Source organism: Mauremys reevesii, linkage group 3 (assembly GCF_016161935.1).
Source record: "Mauremys reevesii isolate NIE-2019 linkage group 3, ASM1616193v1, whole genome shotgun sequence".
NCBI lineage: Eukaryota > Metazoa > Chordata > Testudines > Geoemydidae > Mauremys > Mauremys reevesii.
The window spans coordinates 58594546-58621396 of NC_052625.1; the positions used below are offsets into that span (position 1 = coordinate 58594546).

At 41.6% G+C, this 26851-nt stretch overlaps 1 protein-coding gene across 5 annotated transcripts in view; it reads right to left on the reverse strand.

Moving 5' to 3' along the window:
* BABAM2 (BRISC and BRCA1 A complex member 2) overlaps positions 1 to 26851 on the reverse strand; it is a 425434-nt gene that overhangs the window by 33888 nt on the left and 364695 nt on the right. For all 5 annotated transcript variants that reach the window (XM_039530877.1, XM_039530879.1, XM_039530878.1 and 2 more), the window contains one exon: positions 2824 to 2977. In XM_039530877.1, coding sequence (XP_039386811.1) covers positions 2824 to 2977 — 154 coding nt within the window. The remainder of the gene's footprint in view (positions 1 to 2823; positions 2978 to 26851) is intronic.

The window sequence follows — 26851 nt, forward strand, 5'->3', positions numbered from 1 at the left end:
ATCCACTCCTTCTCAGTTTTCTCATTTTCACTGCTGCATGCCTAGCCTCCGTGATAGTTGCTGATGGTCCACAAATACAGAAGAAGCAGGTGCCCTGTCTATAAAATTGATATGAGAATTCCACTGATCTGCTTGGCATCCATGTTTTTGCCAGTGAGGTGGCAGATAGATTGAAAACCGGCACAAGGAACGATGGGAATTTTAGAAAATGGTGCGAAAGAGAAGATTATGGCAGGAACAGAGGGAATTTAACCCCAAGGTCCCACAGTTCACTGAGAGGAGTGCTGGTTTCTCACAGTACACTTCCAAACGTCGCAGAAAGCTGGACTGTGGTGTGGGGCACACTGGGATGCCTTCTTGTAGTGCAGAGCACTTTTTCTCCAATACAACCTCTCGACGTGAAGGTGTGCTGCACTGGCAAAGGCAGTCGAATATGCACATGCTCTACTGGAATTGCAAAATCGGCAGCTATATGCTGGCATAAATACTACAAATAAAACTTTCTAGTGTAGGTGTGACCTAAGTAACCTTGGCTAACACATCTTAACCTGGTTGTCTTTGTCTACACTAGATGTTACATGGTGCTTAAAACGTATTAATTAAAACATTATTCATTTTCCCAGTGTAGACAAACCCAAAGAGAGAAACTGCTGCTCTTGGGACATTTCTTTCCAACACAGTGTACTTTTTTAAATCTGGTCTGTCCACCCTGCAGGAGGCAGTAAAGCCAGCATTCACTCTCACAAACAGAGCTATAAACAGCAGCTTCTCTCTCCCTTTGTGCTTACAGGATGGAAACCCCAATTTTCTCTCTTCCCCCACCTGCTCACACTCTGTTCCCTCTACTGTATGTATTTATGTTTAATCTAACTCTGCTTATATGCAAAGACTCAGAGGTGACAAACCTCATAGAAACGTCTATAGGTGATACTAAAGGAAAATTATGCAGTCAGTGCTTTTCTAAAGGACTGTTAGAGCACCACTACATTTCAGGAATGGGGATTGGGCAGGGAGGTTCAACTTGCACGTGCTGATTTATACGTAAGTATAGAGCAGACAGAGTGTGTGTTTGTGTACAACTCCCCCCATAAAACTAATGTATTGTCCAGTACAGGCATGAAATAACTCACAATGATGCTTCCGAGTTATATTTTTCATTCTTTTCAACAAAACATCTACAATATTCTGGCATTTGCATAGCCCCCCTCATCAGTCCTAACAAACTAACTCAACAAAATAAAATATATTTAACAGGAGACAGTGCTCCTAAAAAGTCAATTATTATAAACAAACCAAAACACATACCTAGTGCAATATGTCATCCAGAATCCCAAATGCTACTATTTGATATTCTCCATATTATTTAGGGCATTATAAAACTTGCACGTTTCAGATATTCACTATTTACTTCTACCCTTCCCAAGTTATAGTCTATACAGCCATGTGCATCATTCACCTGATTTTTGCAGCTCAGCTATTTTCCTTTTCCTTGTTTAAGTGCCCTTTGCTAATTCATTTTAATCTTTTGATTCTGATGTTCAAAGCTCTTCATTCTGATAGGCTATTTTATTTATATATTTGATGTCTATATGTAGCCCAACTTGTACTCTAAGTTATTGCTGTTTCAGCATTTCTACAATTTGTAAAATCTAAGTATAGGGCCTTTCCCCATATAGTTCCATTTAGGTGAAATTTGTGTTGCTTATTCATTGCCTCACTTTTAAGTCTTATTTTAAACATTATATTCTGGTTTATATCCCTTCTACACCTTTGTGTTAATTCTATGTTGTTTTAGTTATAGCACTTTGGCACTTGCAGTAAAGTAAAGCAGTAGTTAATTAACATGAACACTGTACTATGTACCAAGATATAAATGTCTAAATTATACTTAGTTATGCTTGAATTTGTAAATACAATGACTATAATCAGAAACTCCAGCCAGTAGGAGCAGGTGCAAAGCAACCCATTGCTACACTGGGGGGAGAGGGTAAAATGAGGCCACTGCTCCCCTCAGTATCCCCCAGACCCAGAACTGTGCAGGGGAGACCCTCCCATACTCTGAGGAAACAGGGATCCAGGTAGTGCCTCTCAGCCAATCTGCCATGTGGCCTTGGGGAAGGAGTGCAGAGTCTCCAGCTGGTAGAAGCAGTCAAAGCAAGGAGATTCAGAGAACTTTCCATGGTTGAACTGGATTTTCTCTGCTCTGTGTTGATTGGCTGTTTGCTCCACCCATTCCCTTTCCCATCTTTCAGTATCTCTTCATTTCAGCTGCAGTCCACACCTGCCCCTTAGCCTCTTTTCCCCAGCCCTGTCTCCCTTACCCCCTTCTGTTCAATGCTTCTTCCCCTTCACTTTTATTTCTGTTTAGCGTACCCCCTGCTAACGAAACCCACCTAAAAAAAATGTGGAATGAATATGACATTTTCTGTCTTCAAACTGTAGACTCTGCTTGTGTGTGACACCCTTCCCTCCAACCCTGTGTCTGTCTTATCTATTCAGATTGTAAGATCTTTGGGGCAGGACTAGCTGCTACACTGTTTGCATGGTGCCTAGCACAATGGGGCCCCACTGGTTGGTCTTTTGGCAATATAATAATAATAGATTATTAATAATACAATATAAACATGTAAGTTACGTTCAAATGTGTCAATATTAAGACTGCATTAGGTTCCAACACAAAAATAGCCAAGGAAAACACTAGACAGAAACAGTGTCACATATCAGAATGTCCAATGTATTCAGATAAATCTATACTCTAATACTTAACAACACTTGACCCTCTAAGAAATGAAACTTTTGATATTAAATGATAGTCTGACTTACTTTGCTCTCTTGGCCATCTCATTGCCATCCCAGCGTGGGCTGTAAGGGTAGTTTTTCTGGGCCTGGGAATACAGCTGTCCACTGTTAGTGAAGTGATAGACTGATTGAAATGTTAGAGTTGGCTGGTCTCGAGGAAAGTACAGAGGTAGGTCAACTGCAAACACAGCAAAAGAAAAAGATGACATGAAAGAGACATCTTTTCTTGCTTTCATCTTTATTGTGAAATGTATCATTCCTACCTATTAACTCTAAACTCAGGTTAAGAAATGTACCTAACCAGATCTTAAATGAAAAAAGTAAAAATGATGGGGAATTCTAATATCTCTTCTTGTACTTTCAATAAACATGGATTATATTATGTCGATGTCTGACTCGATTTATGTTTACTAAAGTATTTTATTTTACAAAGCAAATGACACATGGTTTTATTGTGCATTTACAGGTTAATCACAGTATTTCCACCAGTTCAATCTCTCACTTTCTTTTTCTCTCTCTTTCTAACGCTTAATCCATTAAAGTCTGTGTTTTTCCAGCTTAGTTTCTACTTTCAGGAATGTTAATACACATTCTGTTTTGCGAAATAGAGCAACATTGTACTTTTATAGAATCTTTCATCTGATGAGCTCAAAGTGCTTTATCAGCCATAATTAATCCTTACACCTTGCCTGGGAGATGCAAATATTATTAACCCATTTTACAGATTGATAAACTGATGCCCAGTTAGCTTAAGTGACTAATCAAGGTCACATTGTGAGTCACTTGCAGAATCTAGAACAGAACAAAGGAATCCAAAGTCGCAGTCATCAGTATTAAGCAAACAAACAACCTAAACTACAAAGTCATTGATATCAGAAATGTTTTACTCTTAAGTGTCCCCAGAATTAGATCCTATCTCTTAACTCCCCTCCCTTATCACCCAAAAGGAAGGAGGCCATCTCAAAGATTAGTCAGGTCTGTTAGATCAACAAACCAGTCTACAACAGAGAGTATTCCAAAGGCTTTTCAATTTGTAAAACTTAACCTTTTAATTGCCAAACGTATTCTTAGAATATAACATTCTCTTGAGTCTTCTTTTCTATTCGGTGGACTTAAAAAATCTCCCTACTTGGTTTTAAGACTTTTACTCATACATCAATCTCAGTATTTACTTTTAGGGCCTGATCCTGCATCCACTGAAGTCAATGGCAAAACCTGCATTGGCTTTAGTGGTCCAGGATTTGGCCCTCAAAGCATCCCACACTATTCCATTTAATACCCCAAAACGATGCATTCCACTAAACCTAAGAGACAACAGAACAAATTCTCACCAATTGAGTTTTGTAAGACCGCAGTTCATTCATGGGAACTTGGGACCTCAGAAATCTTCATGTGTGACATCACAATTCTACCTAATGAGACGTCAAGGATCCTGACTGAATAATGTCAGATGTAGTACCAAAAGAGAAGCCAGCCACCGACTGTAAAATTGCTGAGAATAGCAGCAACTAAAAATGGAAAAGGCCTGGTAAATCAATTATCCCATTTCTATGCCAGAGCAGGATTGTTTCCTCCAATATATTTGCTAGTGCTTTGGGTATTCTATTTTTAAATATTTCAAGATACGATGCTTCCACCATTTCCTTTGAAAGCCTATTCCACAGACTACGATATAGCAATCTCAGAGAGATTTTCTGCTAGTTAGCCTAAATTTTCCTACTCTTTGAACAGGACAAGCCTTATTTCCCCTATGCTCCAAATCAAGCCTGCCAACCCCCCAGTCACTCCCTTCATATGCTTATGGTAATGAGGTACACAAAACGTAATGAGGTATTCCAGCTGTGGTCTCAGGCTAAAGCAGATCAGTTAAAGTACTGATGTCTGGCCAGTTCAGTGACCCAGTGTCTGAGTTTTATGTTGTGATAAGGCCAGGGCTGCCCAAAGGATTCAGGGGGCCTGGGGCAAAGCAATTTCAGGGGCTGCTTCCATAAAAAAAGTTGCAATACTATAGAATACTATATTCTCGTGGGGGGCCCCTGCGGGGCCTGGGGCCTATTGCTCCACTTGCCCGCCCCCCGGGCAGCCCTGGATAAGGCTCTGATTAACTGGGGGACTCAGCCCACACCAACGCTTGCTTGATTGATTTAAGAGGTAACATGATGGACTGAGTTAGTTTGATCAATTTTGGGGAAGAACATTACTATGTTTAAGAAAAATAAAAGTTAGATTAAAAAACAAAATACTTTGTCAAAGTCTTCTTGGTAGCATGGTTAATGCATGATATCCCTGAAAGAGAATTGCCACACAATGAGCCACTTATCAGTAAGCAAACTACTTGTTCCTCCCTCTCACAGACATTACTCTTATGCCAAAGAATCAAAAGAGCTGCTCTGTCGAGAGCAACGTAAACCCCAGGAGTCTGGTTCTCAGTTTTGAAGCTGGAAGTTTACTTTGTTTGGTGCTGTGTATTTAAACTTAGTACAGTCTTTATCTGCTCTCTGCAGAATCAATTTCTGGAGGAACACCCTCCCTCTAAGAACTTTGTAAATGGTATGAAACACTTGTTTGCTTATAAGTATGAATAAAGGATAGCAAACTCCAGTAAAGAAATTAAATCATATTATCTCCATTTATTTCATTTATCTTTTTACTAGAGAATTTCAGGTCTCCATTAGCTTGATTTTGAAAACCTCTCTACGTGAAAGAGGCAGTAATAGCATTTTTCCTCCCATTAACTAAACCAAAAGCTTTGTTTTTAAGAAAATGTATCTAGCAGTAGAGCTACTGTCTAAAAGCACTATAGAGACATTGCTGTCACTTCAGAGAAGCTCTCATTTTCTGTGATTAGCCTTTCATCTTTCAGAGTATTTTTTCAACAGAGGTACAGCAAGAGAAGAAAGAAAAAAAATGCTTCCTCCTTTTCTTAACCAAAACATTTATAGAGGTTTTCGGGAGTCAAATATAATGTAAACTGGGGAACCAGACAATCAAAATAGATTGGTTTACATTTGAACTGTCCACTCCTGGCCAAGAGCAGTACCACCTTGAACTTCAAGCCAAATCTTGAAAAGTAATGATGGCTGCCTTTGATTTCCAAAGCTATTGTCCACCTGAGAACACAAAGCATAACCAAAGCTCCCATTTTCTAAACCAAGTGTTTCTCTAATTAAGGATGTGAGCTGAGCCTCATCAACAAAAATGTGACCCTAATTATGGAGCACAACTACACCTATAGTTCAAGTAAACAGGAAATGGCCCTGAACTTTAACCTGCTCTACACATCTCAAATAGCCAGCTATTATTTCAGAAGTAGACATTAAGGGCCAAATTCATTGCTGGCACAGTGGACGTAAGTCCACTGGAGTTAATAAATTAGTAGTTTCTTATGTCAAGTTTGAATTCGGCCCCAAAGTTTTCAGAGCATGTAAAATAAGCAAACGTTATCAGTTAATATTTACAAAGGGTTTTGAAGATAAAAGGTAAGATTTTGCTCTTGGTCACACCTGTGTTTTTGTGGAGGTGGCAAAGGTGTGATGGAGAAGATTTTGCCCTTTACTGGTTATACATACATACATATGTAACGATGTATTATAGAACACAGATAAAATCTGCTTCTGTATAGTATACAAGGGGACAGAGTTAAGTGTTGGCAAAATTATATTTATCGCAGACCACATTTATATTTTACTATGTAGAATGCATCACAATGCAAAATAAATCACACTTTCTTAAGTGAGCATCTGAATTGTGAAGATTACAACAGCAAGCTTTGGTTTGGCATATTATTTAGCCACAGTATTTAGATACTTAAGAAACACAAAAGAAGTATTCATGGTGAATGCAAGTACTATTTCCAAATCAAAGCTGACTCACAAGTACCTTGGTGGTGTATCTGCAGACAATAAGTGGATGACTCATGTCTGTAAATTCCTGAAAGTGGCAATAGACCCTTGCTTAGTCATCTTTTGCATGGATGCTGTTTCATGAGCTCTGTAAACCATAATGAGAGATTTAGCTCTTTACCAGCCTTTTTTTCCCCCCTTCTAAACCGTACAAATTACATCTCTAAAAATAACTTTATCTAGGTGAGTCACGTCACTTAACAAGCTTCCACAAGTCATACGGTTAAATAGTAATATTTACTTAGGAAGGTACAAATCTTGCTGTCAAACTAGTCTTGGTTTTAAAATGAAAAGGTTGTCAAAGGAAGTCCCATTTACCCCTTCTCTCCCAGAAATAGAAGCTCTTCCACTGGAAAATGTAAACTATTAACTAGCCCAGGAAAGTAAAACTTTCTGATTCAGTTCCAGATTCAGCATAATTTAATTATTTTGATTTTTTACTTTGGCTTATTTTTTTAAAATAATAATTTTAAATAACACAATAATTGGCCAGAGGAGCACACTACTAGGGTTAAAACCATAAAGACACTTGTTTCACTCATAAGAACAGACGTACTGGGTCAGACCAAAGGTCCATCTAGCCCAGTATCCTGTCTACCAACAGTGGCCAATGCCAAGTGCCCCAGAGGGAGTGAACCTAACAGGTAATGATCAAGTGAGTGATCTCTCTCCTGCCATCCAAATCCATCCTCTGACAGAAAGACAGACAAACACACACACTCAGACTATACTAACATTTACAGACTAATTACCAATAGAGTGAACTCCCTAATCTGGCAAAGTTCCTATCCTTACTCAGGTAAAACTTTTATGGTAGTGCTGAGTAAACCGAAGCAAAGGACTTCAAGATTGCCCCTAACTTTTTATGCTGTGTTTATTCCAAAATGAAAAAGAAAAAGTGATTTGCACATCAAGAATGAATCACAGAGATTTAATTACTGCTTATAAATAGCTACAGTAGTTTGATGTTTTCTAAATATAAAAGAAGCTACAAAAACCAAAACATACACATTTGAGTTGTTCTTGCTTTTGTGCTGTCATGTAATTTAATGTATACGCTCAGTATATTTTCAATATTGTTATCTAAATGACAAACCTTGGCTAACAGTTGCCTGAAAAATTATGACAGGAGTTAGTAAAATTATTTTGTTTACCTTTTCCAAGATCAGTAACACTGAGGTCTGGAACAGAACAATGTTAACCACTCAGATCTCACATGCAAACAACTCCAGAGTTAATAAGAAAGTATTATTTACCTTGGAGCTAATCTAACAAGTTAATATAATATGCAAATCTTTGATTCCTGATTAGATCAGTGGTAAATACATTTGATTTTATATTCCTTTTAGCAGTACAGTAGAACCTCAGAGTTATGAGCACCTCAGGAATGGAGATTGTAACTCTGAACAAAACATTAGGGTTATTATTTCAAAATTTCCAACGCTAAACAAAACTGGCAGCAGTGTGCAGGGAAAGTATGTCATAATCAAGAATTATGCTCCATTTCATATACAATAAAACCTCAGAGTTATGAACACCAGAGTTACGAACAGACCAGTCAACCACAAGGCTCATTTAGAACCGGAAGTACACAATCAGGCAGCAGCACAGGGAAAAAAAAAAAAAAGAAAGGCAAATATAGTACAGTACTGTGTTAAACGTAAACTACCAAAAGAATAAAGGAAAAGTTTAAAAAGAAAGATTTGATAGGGCAAGGAAACTGTTTCTGTGCTTGTTTCATTTAAATTAAGATGGCTAAAAGCAGAATTTTTCTTCTGCATTGTAAAGTTTCAAAGCTCTATTAAGTAAATGTTCAGTTGTAAACTTTTGAAACAACAACCACAGCACTTTGTTCAGCATTATGAACATTTCATAGTTACAAACCTCCTCCATTCCTGAGGCGTTTGTAACTCTGAGGGCTTGTCTACAGTTATCAGGGATTGATGCATTAGCAGTCAATTTAGTGTGACTAGTGAAGACCTGCTAAATCGACCACAAATTGCTTCCCCCCACTCCCCGTCGACTCCTGTACTCCACTGGATGGAGAAGAGTAAGGGGAGTCGATGGGAGAATGTCTCCCATCAACATCGCATAGCGTAGACCCCATGGTAAGTAGATCTAAGCTATGTCAACTTGAGTTACACTATTCACATAACTAAAATTGCGAAGCTTAGACTGACTTTTCCCTGTAGTGTAGACAAGGTCTTAGGTTCTACTGTATCCCCAGAGGAAGTCCCTTCTGTACACTGAAAAATGCAGGGGTCCTGTGGAAAAAACAGTACATGAACATGTAACTAAAGACTGTATCATAAAGCAGGGCTGAATTAGGAAATCTTAATTCCCTAACTTTTAGTGCTTGACTTTTCAAGCTTAATTATGGTTGTTTTAACACAGTTATTTTGTGTGTAATTTCCTACATGTTATAAAAACAAACTGAAAAAACAAATTTCATCATATGACATAATTATAGAACCACAGATGTGAAGTACTGGAAGGGATCTCAATAGGTGATCTAGTCCAGTCCCCTGCATTCAAGACAGGATTAAGGAATAACTGGACCATTCCTGATAGGCGTTTGTCTAACCTGCTCTTAAAAACCTCCAATGACCGAAGTTCCACAACCTCTCTAGGCAATTTATTCCAGTGCTTAACTACCCTGACAGGAAGTTTTTCCTAATGTCCAACATAAACCTCCCTTGCTGCAACTGAAACCCATTACTTCTTGTCCTATCCTCAAAGGTTAATGAGAACAACCTTTTATGTACTAGAAAACTGTTATAATGTCTCCCCCTCAGTCTTCTCTTCTGCAGACTAAAACTCAGTTTTCTCAATCTTTCCCCATAGGTCATGTTTTCTAGACCGTTAATCATTTTTGTTGCTCTTCTCTGCACTTTCTCCAATTGTCCACATCCCTCCTGAAATGTGGCATCAAGAACTGGACACAACACTCAGGTTGAAACCTTATCAGCCCCCACATGGGTCATCAGCAGGGTTGGATCTTTTAGCTCCACCACACAGACCTCTACCACTTGAGCTAACAGAGTAACTGATAGGAGTCTGGAGTTCCATTCCAGGTTCTGGAAAGGAATGTTCTCTAGTGGTCACAGATCCGTCTGTATCTTGTTTCCTCAAACCTGATCACTTCTGCCCATGTCCTCTTCAGCCTTTTCCCTGTCCCAGTCCTGTTTTTCTAAGCAACTGAAAACAAGATCTTGTTATGGGAAGTGTTGGGCAACCTTAATAATAAGCGGTGCTACCAGCTCCACCTATAATAAAAACGGTCTCCTACGTGAGGCTGGTTGTTTAACTGCTCTTTTCAGATCAAGCATGACTGAGGTACAGAGCTAAGTGTCCTCAACATATTGATACCTCTGCACCCAGATATCCTGTCTCATGTACACAGGTTAATGAACACACACACGCACACACATATATGATCTGACCTTCTTGTTGTTGTACATTGTGGAATACTCACACACCTCTAAGGGTATTCTGAAGGCTGGGGTCATATGCCCACAATTCCCTCTGATTTATCCCATAATCAAACACTTTAATATGACATTTACAAACTTGCCACTTCAAACTCAGATGCAGCAAAGAGAAAAGTAGCTCTCTTTTCCACTGTCAGGGCAGCACATACAATCCTTTTAGTGCTTAGAGACATTCAACTGAAGCTGACTCTAGAGTGAATTTAGAGTTTCACCATCTCCTTTCCAAGTCACTGTAAATATTCTTGTTTCTGAGAGAGAGCGGTAGCTGTGCTTGCACAGGGCTCCTCTCCCCACAGTGCACCTCCTTCCTGGACAAAGCAACAGCATCAGACTGAGTGGAAGAAACCATGTTTTCAGCAAAAAGGTGGCTGGTCAGAGGAACAGATGTGGCTGTGAAGAAGACTGCACTGGGCAGTTAAAAGTGAGGTGGACTTCTGGCCACTGTGACCTCCTGGGAAGTAGAACTCAATCAAATGTACTGTTGGAGAGGGAATTCTTAAAGGGAATGTTGCTTTGTGAGGCTGCAGCTGAAGGACTGCTTATAGGGATGTAGGTACATGTGAATCCAGAGTGCCACTATGCCAATAGAACTGAACTGCAAGGAGCCTATGTTGCTTTGGAAACGGTATAACTGCTGGAGAAAGTGGAAGGTTTGTTTGTAGGAGACACAATTAAGTATAGATGCACACCAAGCTTTACTGAAGAATGGAGAGTTTTGTCGGTATGACTTTCTAATGTAGACCAGGCTTTAGTCTTACTACAAGCAAAGGGTAATTCAAGGCCTAATCACAGAGTTGCCTAGGGTGGGGTGTGAGGCAAAAAGGGCATTTTGCTCCAGGCTCCCTCATTTGAGAAGGCCCCCAAACCAAGCGACATTGTGACCTGAGGTGTGGGGTCGCAACACTACTCAGATTTGGCCCACCAGGCCAAACCTGGGTGGTGCTGTGACCTCACACACAGGTTGCAATACCTGGAGTGGGGAGCGAAGCCCAGCCCCATGGGACAGGAGCTGAGACACTGCTGCAGCATGAGCGTAGGCTGGCTCACTCTCCAAACCAACCCCCTGCCTCCTGGGCCTCCCTTCAGTGGTAATTTTTTTTGGAAGGGTGAGGAGGCCTCCATTTCAGATTTTGTCCCAGGCCTCCAAAAACCTCTGTGCAGCCCTGCTTAATCTGTATCAATTTCCTTATATCCATTCTACATTTTCCCCTTATTTCATCTCCTTACCCACTGTTATCCCTCTATGCACTTCTTTAATTAACTGCCCTCTCTCCCTAGGGCTTACATTTAGATTTTAAAATAAAGATTGAGCCTGAGTATTTGTACATTTTACCTGCAAAATAAGAAACCTTATAAAACAAACCTTGGATTGTGAAACATGAAATAGACTATGAAAGTCAGCCAGTGAAACACAGTGATTCATTACTGACTTACAGAACTGTAAAATGTGCCCCCATGGGCAGTGCAGTTGAAGGTTATTTTTCTATAAACTATGTACATCTAAAGTTGTAACAATAGGGTCCTATGTAGATCTTTTCATTTCATTGCTATCTTGCACGCAAGGTAAATAAACCAAAGAGAAAAAGGAGAGGAAACACGTTTTCTCTTTTAAAGAAGAGGTCCAGTGTGTTAATAATTTGCTATCTATAAGCAACCCAGAATTTGTTTTATATTACAATACCCCCGATTCACATTTCCAGCCCCCTCTTCCAGGCTGCACTTGTCTCCCATGTTTATAAATCTCAAAGAGAAGATAAGGTACTCAGATCATACAAAAAGAAATAAAAGATAGGGTGAAACCATTCCTATCTCCACCATATATTTGACTGGAACCTTCCCATTATCTATTTGTAAAGAATCTGCAGTACAACACATGAACATGACTGCCTCAGCAATACCATAGCCGAGGACAAAAGAAAAAATTACTTCTGTGCTAAATGCTATGAGAAGAAATGGAAGATATACTGAATATCTGACAGCATGGCTACCAAATAAATCAATTCTTGATATTTATCTAACTTTTTAAAGAGACAGTAGTGTGGTTTAGTGGTTAGAGCATGGGGTTGAATATCCCTTAACAGCGACCTCCTACATAGCGGGCAAGACTCAAATTCTTGGGGCAAATGTACACTGCTAAATTAAGCTGACTTAAGTCATGCTGACATACAGGCACTGCAGTAATGGAATCGGGTTTACATGTCCACACTATGCGTGTGTGTCGGCGGTGCACTCCCTCACCAGAAGCACTTGCACCAATTTAACTGCAAGTGTGGGGGCATTGTGGGACTGTTTCTGAAAGGCAGCAACAGTCGATGTGAGCAACGCATTGTCTACACTGACGTGTTGACCTAACTACTATGCCTCTTACGAAGGTGGAGTTATTAAGTCAGCGTAGTGAGCAAGTTACATCAGTGGGAGCTATATTCTAGTGTAGACGGCTACAGAGTTAGGTCAATGTGACCTGCCTTACGTTGACTTAACTCTGTGGTGTAGACCAGGCCTTAGTCTTAGAGCTTGTCTACATGAACCATTACAGCACTGCAAGCTGGAGTGTGAATCCACCCTGTACTATCCTGCCGAGCGGTCCATGTGGACCCTGCTGATACACGATAACAGTTTGTTAAAGCGTTTTTATCTAGTCCTCTTTAAATTGGGATGAGCTCAAAGCGCATTAATGAGCTGTTAACAAGTGCCAGTCAGTCCGCGGCAGGTTAGTGTGAGGTTGATTCAGATGCCAACTTGCCTAGGTCTAACTATTCATCCAGACAAAAGCACTTAGGGTTTGGCTACACTTGCAGGTGTACAGCGCTGGGAGTTAAAGCTGTCTTCGTACAGCTGTGTAGGGAAAGCGCTGGAGTGTGGCCACACTGACAGCTACCAGCGCTGCAGTGTGGCCACATTTGCAGCATTTGCAGCGGTGTTGGGAGTGGTGCATTATGGGCAGCTATCCCACAGAGCACCTCATCCCATTTTGGCGCTGTGGGTTGTGGGCGGACGGTGCGGGTCATTATGCTTCTTGTCCCAACGCCCCATGATGCATCACTTCACATCCCAGCAATCCCTGTTTTTCCGTCCACGTTTGGCGCCATCTTGCCTCCTTCAACGGTTTCTGTGCAGCGCGATTTCTGTGGGAAATGGAGCCCGAACTGCTGAGGAATATGCTGACGAGTCTCACCAGCACATCACGTTTGGCAGTTGAGCTATTCCTTAAGATCCAAAGTGATGAGGAGTCCGACAATGATAGCGAGTCGCATGACGCGTATGACACTAAATTGCTTGTGGCATTCACGGAAATGCTCAGCACCGTGAAACGCCGCTTTTGGGCTCTGGAAACAAGCACTGAGTGGTGGGATCACATCATCATGGAAGTCTGGGATGACGAGCAGTGGCTGCAGAACTTTCGGATGAGAAAATCCACTTTCATGGGACTGTGTGAGGAGCTCGCCCTCACCCTACAGCGCAAGGACACGAGACTGAGAGCTGCCCTGCCGGTGGAGAAGCGGGTGGCTGTTGCAATCTGGAAGCTGGCAACTCCAGACAGCTACCGATCGGTTGGGAACCAGTTTGGAGTGGGAAAGTCGACTGTTGGAATCGTGTTGATGCAGGTTTGCAGGGACATTAATCGCATCCTGCTAAGAAGAACCGTGACTCTGGGAAACGTGCAGGACATTGTGGATGGCTTTGCACAAATGGGTATCCCTAACTGTGGAGGGGTGATAGATGGGACGCATATTCCTATTCTGGCACCACCCTAACTAGCATCCGAGTACGTTAATCGGAAGGGGTATTTCTCTATGGTTCTCCAAGCGCTTGTGGATCACCGTGGGTGTTTCATTGACATTAACACAGGCTGGCCTGGAAAGGTGAATGATGCACGCATCTTTTGGAACACTGGCCTGTTCAGGAAGTTGCAGACAGGGACTTTTTTCCCAGACCGGAAGATCACAGTAGGGGACGTCGAAATGCCCATTGTGATCCTTGGAGACCCCGCTTACCCGTTAATGCCTTGGCTCATGAAACCGTATACAGAGAAGCTTGACAGGAGCAAGGACCGGTTTAACTACAGGCTGAACCGGTGCCGAATGACTGTGGAGTGTGCTTTTGGCCGTTTAAAGGGGCGCTGGTGATCTCTGTATGGGAAGCTAGACTTGGGGGAAAGCAGCATCCCCGCGGTTATATCCGCGTGCTGTACCCTCCATAATATTTGTGAAGGGAAGGCTGAAAGATTCAGTCAGGCATGGACCTCCGAGGTTCAATGCCTGGAGGCTGAATTTGCGCAGACAGAGAGCAGGGCTACTAGAGAGGCCCAGCACAGAGCTGCAAGGATTAGGGATGCCTTGAGGGAGGAATTTGAGGTTGAAAACCAACAGTAATGTTTGGTGCCTTGCACGGGAGTGAAGTGCAGTGGTTACAATGTTAGTAGGAATCTGTGTTTCCTAAGCTGATTTGCAGTGCCTGTTTCTTTCCTGGACTAAGGTATCTTTGACTTTCTACAATAATAAAGACTGTTTTCAAAGCCAAGAATTCATTTATTGAAAAGAAAATAACTTTATTGACAGACAAACAACATTTTGGGAACCTAAAAGGGCAGGGGGGTGGGGTGGGGAACTGTATAGTCAAAGGTTTGAATATGTCCTGTCTGGAGTGCTGTGCAATGACTGCTGCAGTTCAGAATGCCTATACTGCATGGTGATGGGGGTTGAGTGCAGAGGGTAAGGGTCGTAGTTCTCAGGGCTGGTTGGTGAACGTACAGGTGTTGGAGGCAGCTGGTGGTGGTAAGAACCTGGATGCTGGGGAAGGGGGTTTTGAGCTGACATTGGGGCACAAGGGAAAGAGCTTTGGGACGGGGGCGGGGCGGGGCGGTAGTGCTCTGCCTGAATGGCTACGAGCGCCTGGATAGAGTCCGCTTGGCGCGCCAGGATGCTTATCAACTGCTTTGTGCTTTTCTTCCTGGCCGCTGCGTTTTTCTGGTGGATCCTGCTTTCCCTTTCCCTCCAGTCCTGCACTTTTTGATTCTCTGTGGCAGAGTGATCCATAACTGCTTGCAGCATGTCTTCTTTGCTTTTTCGTGGCTTCTTCTGGAGGTTTTGTAGTCTTTGAGCTGTTGATAACACGGGCAGCTGAGACCTCAAGGTTGCTTGTGGAAAGGCAAAAAATGCAACACTTAACAGAGGCAGCATTGTTTATATCAGACAGTTATTCCCACACAGTGAAGGAGTTTACAGTCTTCACAATACCATAATTTTCCCATCCCAAAGAGAGAGCACATAACCCACAGGAGCCCCGAAATGGTGAGTAAAGGGGACTGATTGCTTCAGGGCTGTACTGTCCTCGGGGTTTCTGTGCATTGGGGAAAGCAAACAGCTGCAGGGGGCACCTACACTGAACACTCTCCCAACATTTTCCACAGGAGTTGATCCTGGAAGATATCTCGCTGCTGCGGGTCACCTGGGAAGAGCGGGAGGGTTTTTACAGCAATGTGGATTCCGCCCTGGCCCCTATGCAGCTTGCCTGTGTGCAGCAATGGTCCTCCCAACCCTCGCGGCACAGTGGCGCAGACGCGTTAGCCTGACTGGGACAAGGACCACAGTGGCTCTCCCAATAAACTTGCGCAAGCGCATTGCCCACGCTCTGGCTGAAACTTTTGAAGAGATTACCAAGGCCGATTACCGCGACGTGATAGACCACATCAATGCGCTATTCTGCAACTAGGCATGCATGCATGCAGCCCTAACCCTCCCTCCTCTCCCGAAACATTTCCATCGTGAAAATAAAAGCCGCTTACTGGAAACCCGCTCCTCTGTTTGTCCTCCACCAAGTACTAGCTGCTGCGACTGGCTACCTTCCTCCTGGCTTGAGAAGAGCTCCTGGCTGCATGCCTCCAGGGACTCCGGGGTGTCTCCCCCCATCCCAGTACCCTCACTCTCGCTTTCCTCCTTCTCTTCCTCCTCCTCCTCTACCCGCTCTGAAGTGTCCATCGTGGTCGTCGGAGTGGTGGTGGGGTCACCCCCAAGTATCGCATCCAGCTCTTTGTAGAAACGGCAGGTTGTGGGGGCAGCACCAGAGCAGCGGTTTCCCTCGTGGGCTTTGCAATAGGCACTCCACAGCCCCTTCTCTTTAACCCTGCACTGCAGCACGTCCTGGTCATGGCCCCTTTCCAGCAGAAGGGGCCATGATACCTGCCCAAAGGTATCGTAATTCCTACGGCTGGAGCGCAGCTGGGACTGCACAGCTTCCTCCCCCCAAACACTGATGAGGTCCAGCAACTCGCCATTGCTCCATGCTGGGGCTCATTTGGCGGGTGGAGCCATGGTCACCTGGAAAGATTCACTGATTGCACTCCACACCTGGCTGAGCAAACAGGAAGGGGATTTTTAAAATTCCTGGGGCAGTTAAAGGGCGGGTCACCTGAGGCCAGGGCAGTAGAGTTCAAACTGATGAGCAGAGTGGCTGAACAGGCATTCTGGGATACCTCCGAATACCTCTGGAGGCCAATAACAGAGCTTTTGGTGGCCACACTGGCGGAGCAGCCCTGCATCACCAGCGCTGTAGTCGTTATTCCCCAGGCCGAGGTGGAGTACAGCCAACGCTGTAGCCAGGGAGATACAGCGCTGTATGTGCCTTGCAAGTGTGGACGGTGAGTGAGCTGCAGCGCTGTAAAGCCACTACCAGCGCTGCAACTCTCCAGTTTAGCCAAGGCCTTAGTGTTTGTTAGAGCAATATGTTTCCAAAGCTGTAAAATGGAGCTAGTAGTGCCAACATATATATCACAAAAGGGTGCTGGGAGGCTCAATGAAAAGTGCTAAGCATTTGTTTATGTTTTGGACATTGAGGTGGAATGACTTCATTCTATCACATTTCATTGAAAGGATTGTTCCACCTCCGTACTTTCATACAGTATGTAATGAGGGAATGAAACCTCCTGCAGCGGGTGGAGATCAGAAATACAAATGCACTTCTGTTCTGGTAGAGAGAACAGTAACACACAGAAGCACTGGGGATTATGTAGGCAGCCTACCACCCACATGAGATTAATGACTGACTAAGGGTTTGAATTTTTTTTTAGAGGTATAAACACACACACTTTATTTGAGGTGTATAAGAGACACACCTGGCGAGCTGACCTGAACACTGGGCTAGACTCTTGTAGTGATAATGTTTTGTATTTACTCCTGCTTCCGTTCTGATATGTTATATATGTATATTTCCTTGTAAGAATAAGATAACATTTAAAGGACAAAATATGTAACACAATCCAATAAGACCATGAATTGTATATAATACCTTTCCTCATGAAAGAGGCGTACATGCTTTACAGACCATGGACCAGATTCAGACCATGGGTGCAGGGACATGAACGTTGTATCCTCTGCATAAGTTAGGGCAGTTACACCACGGGAGGCTTTCACCACTGGGAGAAGGCAGGTGATGGTACCATTGCTCTTCCTCCAATTGGGTTTTTCTAAAGAAAGCAGCTTCCATGAAGTTCTTGTGGGAGCTCCACTGGTGAAGGCTCCTTAAGAGATGTGCTGATTCAGTGCACCTCCTGAATGGCCCTGACTTGGCCTAGTCACCAGCATGTTTGGCTTTGCGGTGGCTGGGTCAAGATCCCTCAGTGGAACAGGGTTTATAAATGGCTTGGCTACTGTAGCCCACCACTCCTCCCTTGACTTTCTGCTACTGAAAACCGGTAGCCTAAGTTCTACTGGTTCAAAGTGCAGACTGAAGGGGTAAATCTGGTCCATATGTACAGGAGTCACTGCCAACCAATGAAGTGAACTTATCAATTGGTTGGAAATGCAGCAGCATTCTATGTCAGCGACACTACAGTGGCAATATTTTTAAGGGAGAAGGCGAAAGAATGAAGAATAACATTCAGCTGAAACTACTGGGGCAAAGTAGGTCTGTAGAGTCACCTGAGCTAGAATTTGGTAAATATATTGGGACTAACATCCCTTCTGCTGCAGAAGGTTCATAGGATCTTCAGAGGAACATTGTCAACCGGAAATCTGCAACCCAGTAGATTTAAAAAGTGAATTAGAAGCAGTTCATAGTGCTCCACATGCCCCTGAGGCCCCCGCCAGTTTTGTGCTTTTGTAATCACATTTTATTATTTTGAAAAATGATTTTCTTTCTCTTGTTGCTGTGTGAAAGATGCACACAGACAGCATGGGGAACTGATTGCCTTTCCAGCTGAATGAAATTGATTATGCACAAAGTGCTGTCAAATGTACAACATACAACTGAAAAATAGAGAAAAATGTATGTTTTCTCTTTAAGTCTTTGAGTTATAGATTAATCTTGGGTGTAATAATAACAGTAGAAGATTAAAAAAACCAGAAGTGTGTCTTTTTAAGTGGAGACCTTTAATAATTCTATGTTGGCAATATCCAGGATTTACATTGTGTCTGAAATTCACACCCCCTAGCATCATGCTGGAGCATTAATTTAATAATGACATAGAAGGAAGACTACTACTCATTGAGGACCCAGTCCTGAAACAAGATCTGTGGAATGGTGGACCCTTACAACCATGTGAAATTTTCCCGCCTCAGTTGATAGGAAGATCAAGTATTCAGGATTAGGAAGTAAGCCAGGAGTCCATTGAAAGGCTCAGAAGGTGAGTTTGCTAGAGGGGTTATGGACAATCTAATGGAATGGGAAGGGGGTGGGAGAGGAATGTTGGTCGATCTTTGCCTCAGTCACCTTCAATCCAGCCAGGTACCTCTGGGGCAGAAGGTTAGCGCTATATGCTCATTCAGTTCTTGGCCTCTCTGTGGAAACTGTCAGCAAAGGATCAACTAATGACAACTTTGGTGGTGGGTATTGTGATGGGAACATGCTCCTTTTGAAACGGACAAAGGCCTCCAACTCTTTTCATATTGGACAGGAATGGCTTTCAGTCACTATAAGCCTCAGTTGATTTGAACTGGTGACCGAGAAGAGCAAGGCTATACATCCCATTTTTAAGACTTTGAGCCATCCAACTTGTCCCTCCCCAAACATCTCTTATGATTGCCTATAGCATCTTTGCAGAAGGCCAACTCGACGTCTAAAATACAGAAGTGGTTATTTTTGATTATAATGTTTTTCCATAGCCCATGTGTCTTTCTGAATAATGGAAACAATGACTTATGTTGGAATAAACTATTTCTGCATAGCATGGAGTTTGAACTTGTTTATCTTGTGGATTACACTGAGCCTGGAATTTATGCATCTCCTATAAAAACTGTTCTTTAGAGGTGTGTAACTCTTTCTGGTTTGAGAATGACTGAACAGCATTTTGCCACTGCCATGTCTATACTGAGATTTTTCTTACAATTCCTACCAGTCGTAGTAACAATGGAAGCTATAGTGTAGACCAAGTGTTGGTGACCACTGGTATTTTTACTATTGTGTCATCTAGATTTGATCTGAACAGAGATTAAGCTGACCAGATGTCCCGATTTTATAGGGACAGTCCCGATATTTGGGGCTTTGTCATATATAGGTGCCTATTACTCCCACCCCATCCTGATTTTTCACACTTGCTATTTGGCCACCTACCAGAGATAGATGACATGGTGGTAAAAATACTAGTGCTTTGTCTACACTAGAGCTCCCACTGTTACCATCACCAGGAGAGCAGCACTAGTAATAGTGCAGTGGTGCAAAACTTTACGGAAAGCATCAGATTGGACAAGGCCACAATGCCAAAACACTATTCAGCCCTTGTCAAATTTAGCCTCATCTAACGAATATGTATTAATTATATTGATTACTTAAGAATTCCCAGTTATCACTCTGAGGTTTAACAGGTTCTTGTCCCAAGATCAGGCCCAGTATTATTAAAATTACAGTACAGTGGGGAACCCTGATGTGCACAGTTACAATACTCACACTATAGGAACCCTTCGATATTTACAATTGTTTATTAATACATTTAGCAAAGTCACAAACACTCTAACCCAGTAAGGCAGAGAGAGATAATACAGAATGTACATCTGAACATCCATATACTCAACACCATCCCTTGCAGAAAATCCTGAAATGTTAGCCATGATCTTCCTTGTCACCATCACCTTCCCCATCATCACCAGTGGCCATTATCCTGGCACCTCACAAGGGCTACATCTCTCTCTCTGTCCTACTGCACCCAGCCTGTGATACAATTTTATAAAAAGTTTTGCCAACGCCACTACCTCTAATGTATATTCAGTAGGGGTTTCTCCCCTCTTCCTTATTTGTATGTCCTCATCTTACAAATGTTAGGGTGTCGTTCTCCTATAGATAGTATATTAATTATCTCGACTTACTATCATATACGTCAATTTGTTGCCATGGCACTCTTGTGATCAGATAACTGTGGATATTCTATCCAGAAGCTGGTGTTAACTCATGTTCCTGTGGTTTGCTAATGTCATTATGAACAAAATTTTCCTTTCCACACTCCATTTCCTGTTTCCCAAAACTTAGGGGTGATCACTGGACTATTTATCTGTGCCAAAGTTCAAAGGCCTCAAGTCTCATGCTAACTGCTGAAGCCAATGTCTTACAGGATATAGGCCTGTAGGTTCCTTGTATTACTGCTGAATAAAATAAATGCTAAAGCTAGCTTTATGGGCTACACACACCAGAAGAGGTTATATACTTCAAAGGGACTTTTTAAGACACAAACTCAGTTCCTGAATAGATTTTACCTTATTTATTGTTAGTGGTAGATCTGCTGAACTTTGGGTTTTTTTACTACCCCATTCTTATAATACAAAATAATCGCAGTGCAATTTGGGATGACTTTTTAGAAAGACTGTGCCTTCTAGCTTGTGAAAATCAGAAATTTAAAATATGTGCTTCAGAGTTTCTGTATTCTTTGTTTAGTCATATAGGGGAAATAGTTCACAGCACAAATTAAGAGTCTGTTCAGTCTCCAGTAATAACAGAAAAGCATATGATAGGATGTTGTAAAACAAACCTGGCAAATGCTTTATAATCACTTCTATCTTTTGAGTGACATTATCCCCCATCCCCATTAAACCTTACTGCTTTGGACTTTTAAAAACTACACTGGACAAAATACCAGTAAATGTATCATAGGGAACTATGCTGCATTGGCCCCAGGGAAATGGAATGAATAACCTAATAGGTATTTCTGTCTCTAACTCTTATATAAATCTCTCCAGTGGGTTTGGGTGGTGGTGGGGGGCGGGCGAGGGGGGGGGGTTGCTGTCTGTCATGTGCATGCCATGTCTTAATGACTTTTTTTCCATCTCTCTCTCTCTCTCTCTTTTTTAAATTCCCAAGGCTTTCCTCCTCTGGCTTCCACTTCTTTTTATTGTTTCTGGTGCACCAGTTTCTATAGCAACTCCTCCTAGCAGTGATGAGACACTGCTGCTCTATAAAGCTGAATCTTGCCCATTTGAAGTCTGCACTGTAAGTACAGCAGTAGTTTCTATCAGTATAGAAAAATCTGTGCTCAAACTTAGCATAGATTTGGGACTATGGTGTCCCACTGCTGGAGAAAAGAGGCATTTATCCTTCTTTTGGCACTAACACTGTCAGAGGAGAGAGAAAGCCTTTGCAATTTGTTGAGAAGTTCTAAATAGCATTTCAGTAGAATACAGAGGCATTTAAAGTGTGTTTCTCCTCTGACAAGTGTCTGTGTAAAAATGGCAGTCTCTCTTAATGGTTCCTTATTAATTCTACTCAGTTTACAAGTAATGATTTTTTTTCTGATAGTGTTTCAAACTCAGCCTTGGAGTTGAAAATCAAAATGAGTTGTTTTCTGCTCATGTTTCGCCACCAGAAATAAAGTTCCTAAAATCCACACTTTGCTCTCAATGACAATTGTGTGACCTCACCCTCTTCCAATTTCACTCCCATGCAATCTCATTGTTTTCAAATTATACTCTAAATTACACCTGCACAATCCAATTGTCTTCGAATTCCACTCCAGTTACTTCCACACACCCTGGTGCCTGCAGATTACATCTTGAGTTGCATCTGTGCCACCTCACTTCCTTTAGTTGTGGCACATGTGTAACAGGTGAGAATTTAGCTCTGCAATTGGAATTTACTTCACAATTCTGTTGCTGATGCAAGAAGTATATTGGCTTTGTAGTGATAACATGGTAAAGTGCTAAAAGCTTACTGTCTTAGAAAGTGAATAGATATAATTCTGAATACACATAGGAAGCAAGGTTGGAGAGGAAAACTAGTCTTGCTGTTTAGGCACTGAACTGGGACTCTGGAAATCAGTATTTAATTCCCAGTTCTATCACATATTTCCTACGTGACCTAAGGGAAACCACTTAATTGAATTGGCCGAGTTAGCACTGACCCCCCACTTGGTAAGGTAGCTCCCATCTTTTCATGTGCTGTATATTTATACCTGCTTACTGTATTTTCCACTCCATGCATCTGATGAAGTGGATTATAGCTCACGAAAGCTTATGCCCAAATCAATTTGTTAGTCTCTAAAGTGCCACAGGGACTCCTTGCTGTTTTCACTTAATCTCTCTGTCTCTGAGTTCCACACCTGTAAAGTAGGGATAATACATCTTCCCTACCTCACAGGTGATCTTTGAGGATAAGTTCATTAATGTTTGTGAGGTAATTGTTCATTATGGTAATAGTGGTCTAGATAGACAGACTGTTAAGTAGTGACATTTCTACGTTGTCACTTTTCAGAGTAAAAGAAGCTACTGTGAAAGTTGATGACTTTTCTATCCACTTGTTAAAGAGCTTGTAGTTCCCATTTCAAAGCAGATGAAGCAATACTAAATAATGAGCTTTAAAATATCCAGGGCAATATAATAAAAAAAGGAAAAACTTAAAAAATACAAACCATACATATGTTTCCTTGAAATGACACTGACAATGGAAACTGACATTTTACCAAAAAATGCTTGCTTCTACTATCACTGCCATAAAACCAAAGAATTTTAAAATCTAATTTACTTTTCACCTTGTATGGTTTCCATATCTCAACCCTCTGTTATTAAAATCTACTTACAAATATTGACATAGATTTATATCAGTCTAACATGAACACAGGCGAACAGAATAAAAGGAGACAAACCACCTCTGCCTTCAACTTTACCAGCCTCAAACACAAAGCACTAAGGTCTACAAAATGTCATTCAGCTCATAGAATATTAACATCCAGCAAGGAATCATAGGAACATGATGTTGAAATATTCTCAATGGATAATGATGAGGTTATATAATTATTTATGATTCAATACAAATTTGAAACTACAGCTAGGTGACAGTGCCCCTTTAAAGACCTGGCAATGATGGAAACTTGGTAGCAAAAGGCCAATTCAGTTTCCACACACAATACTGCAGTTCAGTTCTGTGATTAGCCTCGGACTGCACCCAGTTAAGTGATGAACAGAGCAGCTTGTCTGTGACTAAAACCAATTTCTCACCACGGTGCCTGATCCTCAGAGGTGGTAAGTACTTGCAATTCCCACTGAACTCAACAGGTGACATTCACCCCTATGCTCAAGACCTACGTAGCAAGTAAATTCCACTTCAAACCTTATTGTGAGCACTTATGTGGGACTTAGATGGTGCATAAGCTTTGTGCAGATGCTCTCTACACAAGAGTGAATTTTAGGATCAGACACCAAAGAATAAACATTACTGGGAGCAAATGGCAGGGAGCCAGAGAAGGGAATTGGGTTTGCCAGCTTACCCTTCCTTGCTGACTCCACTGTCAAGGAATCACTCCCAAGAACTGGTCCTAGTGGCCTCCTGGAACCATTGCTAGCCTCAGCTTTCCAGGATTGGTCCTGGAAAAGCTCCAGCTTTTCATGACTATCTATCACTAACAGCAGAAAGCTATCCTGTCACAACCGTAGCAGACTTTTGACTTCACTCTACCTCAATATTGAGCTTCTGACTTTTGAACCATTGTTTTTGTTATTATACTTCACCTACCTTCTGCTGCCCTACCTTCCCTTCTCTTAACCAATGTGCATCACACCCTCCTCCTCTGCCTTGCTCCCTACATTATAGTGCACTTGCTTTCTTTGTCTCATCCCTTTCATTTCCACAAATTCGCCCTTCTGCAACCTTTCACCTCTCTTCTTGAAGCCACACCGCCACAAACAATAAAATAAAAAGAACCATACAATAATCAGGAAAGATTTAATTTATAAAACAAAAAATTAAAATATTTAATTAAAAACACAGAACCATCAAGATGTGTGCCAACTATCTCAAGTAACTACAGAATCTAACTGCTGTAACTCCTGTCCTCTATTTGCAAGATGACCTGGGCCACAGGACTGCCTGTTTTCCCAGGTGTTTAGCTGAAGGTGCTTTTCTCACACAACATCCCATGGAGAAGGCAGAGCCAATCAAGTTCAAAACACCAAGGAGAGCAGGAACCATCAGATGATCTGCCTGGAATTTTAGGCATTAGTTACGACTGCTGGCAGATATTTTGATTGACTCAGTGGAACAATTCTTGAAGACTATTTTCTTTTCAGCACCCAATGTTATGGGAACAAGTCCCACATGGGAGGAAAAACTGACAAGATCCCCAAACTATCAAACTCATTAACATTATTATTTTTATTATTATTTGAATTGTGGTAGCACCTAGGAGCTCCAGTCATGGACCAGGACCCTACTGTGCTAGCCACTCTCTACTTCTAACATTTAACTCCACACAAGAAGAGAGAGGGATTAGCTTCATGACCAAATCTGCTGACAGACAGAGAATAACTGTGAGAGGGAGCACTCTCTTTTATGTTCTTGGTTCCAAATTACCATCTCCATTTGCCTATCCCTAGAGACTTTACTGCTTTACATGGTTCTGTGATTTGCGTGGCAGGGCATGTAACTCCTGGACTAAATCTGCAAAACAACTTCACAAAGGACAACAGTAATACATGCCAAGGTAAAGCAACAATTCTTTGTTAAGTAAGCCAGCTAGACCCAAATATGACCAGACAATAAACAGTACAATAGGTTGCCTTTTTGGTCTGAATGATTGGGCAACATTTGAGGCCTTGCAGGATGTTTCCATTAGGAGGTAAAATTGATGGTAGAGTCAGGTATTTATTTCATGCAATCCTGTTTATTTACAAAACATGGACACAAACACCTGTTTCTCTGAACACAGTATGCACAAACAGAGCAGGCAGTGTCCTTGCTGGCTATTAGCCTCCCTTCCAAACACAGCTCTGTCCAATATAATCTCTCTCTTAGCTTCCTCTCATGGTCATGCTATCAGTGCTTCTCTGGCTTTGTCCTTATTTTTCTGGCTGCTTTCTTCTTCTAACACGGACAGCTAAAATCAAATTAATACCCCAGCCCCTGCTTTTGCAATCAGTTCCCAGTGAAACCCTCTAATTCTCACCAAGTTAATTCTTTGCTCAGGCCTTTCATTTGGCTAGTGCTTTGGGTGGTGACTTCTAGTGCTCCAGCTATTTTACTACATAATGGAGCTTAATTGTTTTTTCCATTTTGCCTAAGTGAAGTGTGTCCAACAACTTCAAAAAGGTCTGTGATTGCCCACAAAGTACACACTTGCTGGAAGCTACCAATATACTTGGAGGAAGCTACCATGCTCACTGGTATAAGATCATATATGGAGCAAGAAAGCAAGACCTTTCCATTTAAGCATGTATCCTTCCAAATCCTCCATTATAAGAAGCCAACAACCACTAATTCATCCCTGATACTTTTATTACTATTTCCAATCCTTCCATCTTCTACCAATCTCATTTGTGTTGAAATGCTAAACACACATCTACAGTAAAGATCAAGTTTCCAAAAAAAATTACGTAACACATTCTCACTCTTGTGTCCATATCCAGAGGTCTATTCAACCTTGGACATACACCCATGAAATCTGCATTAACATTAATGTGAGGCATGGGTACATAGCCAAGGAAAGAAAGACCCTTTAAGTCTCTGAAAATGAATCATCTTATTTACAAAACTAAAGAAAAAACATCAGTCTTATAAAACAGTAGCAAAGGGAATAGAGTTACTCTTCAACTACACCACCATTAACATTAAACTTGGTTAATGACTTCCTCTCCCAAGTGAATGAACATGAACTTCTCTTAATGTTCATTTCTTCTCTTATAATATGTATTTGAAAACACTTGATTAACTCTTAGAACTAAACCACTAAAACAACAGTTCCTGTGACCTCAATTTGACCTGACTTTGATAGATTCACTTAATGATTAGATTAAAATAGTTGCTAAAGTCTGCAATTAGATAGCTCTCCTATATTGCAAGATAAGCTGTACAGACTTCCCTTACTGTGCCCTTTATTCCACAAGTACTACACAATACTGTACTTTTTATCATGTGAGACTGTTCTGGAGTGAAGGCGGGGGTTCCAGTAGACATAAATCCTGAGTTGAGTCAACAGAAAAAAGACTAATAAAATATTATAATAGTGTATGTAAAGTACAGTATTCTGTACCAGTGTAATATTATTTTAAAATCCAATTTACCTTTTACAGTTTCGGTCCTTTACTTTTCCACTTAACTCAGGCTACCTTCCTCTATGAACCCTGGGTACATAGTCATTTGTGCAACCCACACTAAAGTCTGTGCCACCAAAACCTCAGTGCTAGTTTTAGTGAGCTAGCTAGATGAAAGCCTGCATGGGTATGTCTACATGAGCTGCAAATCTATTTTAATAAA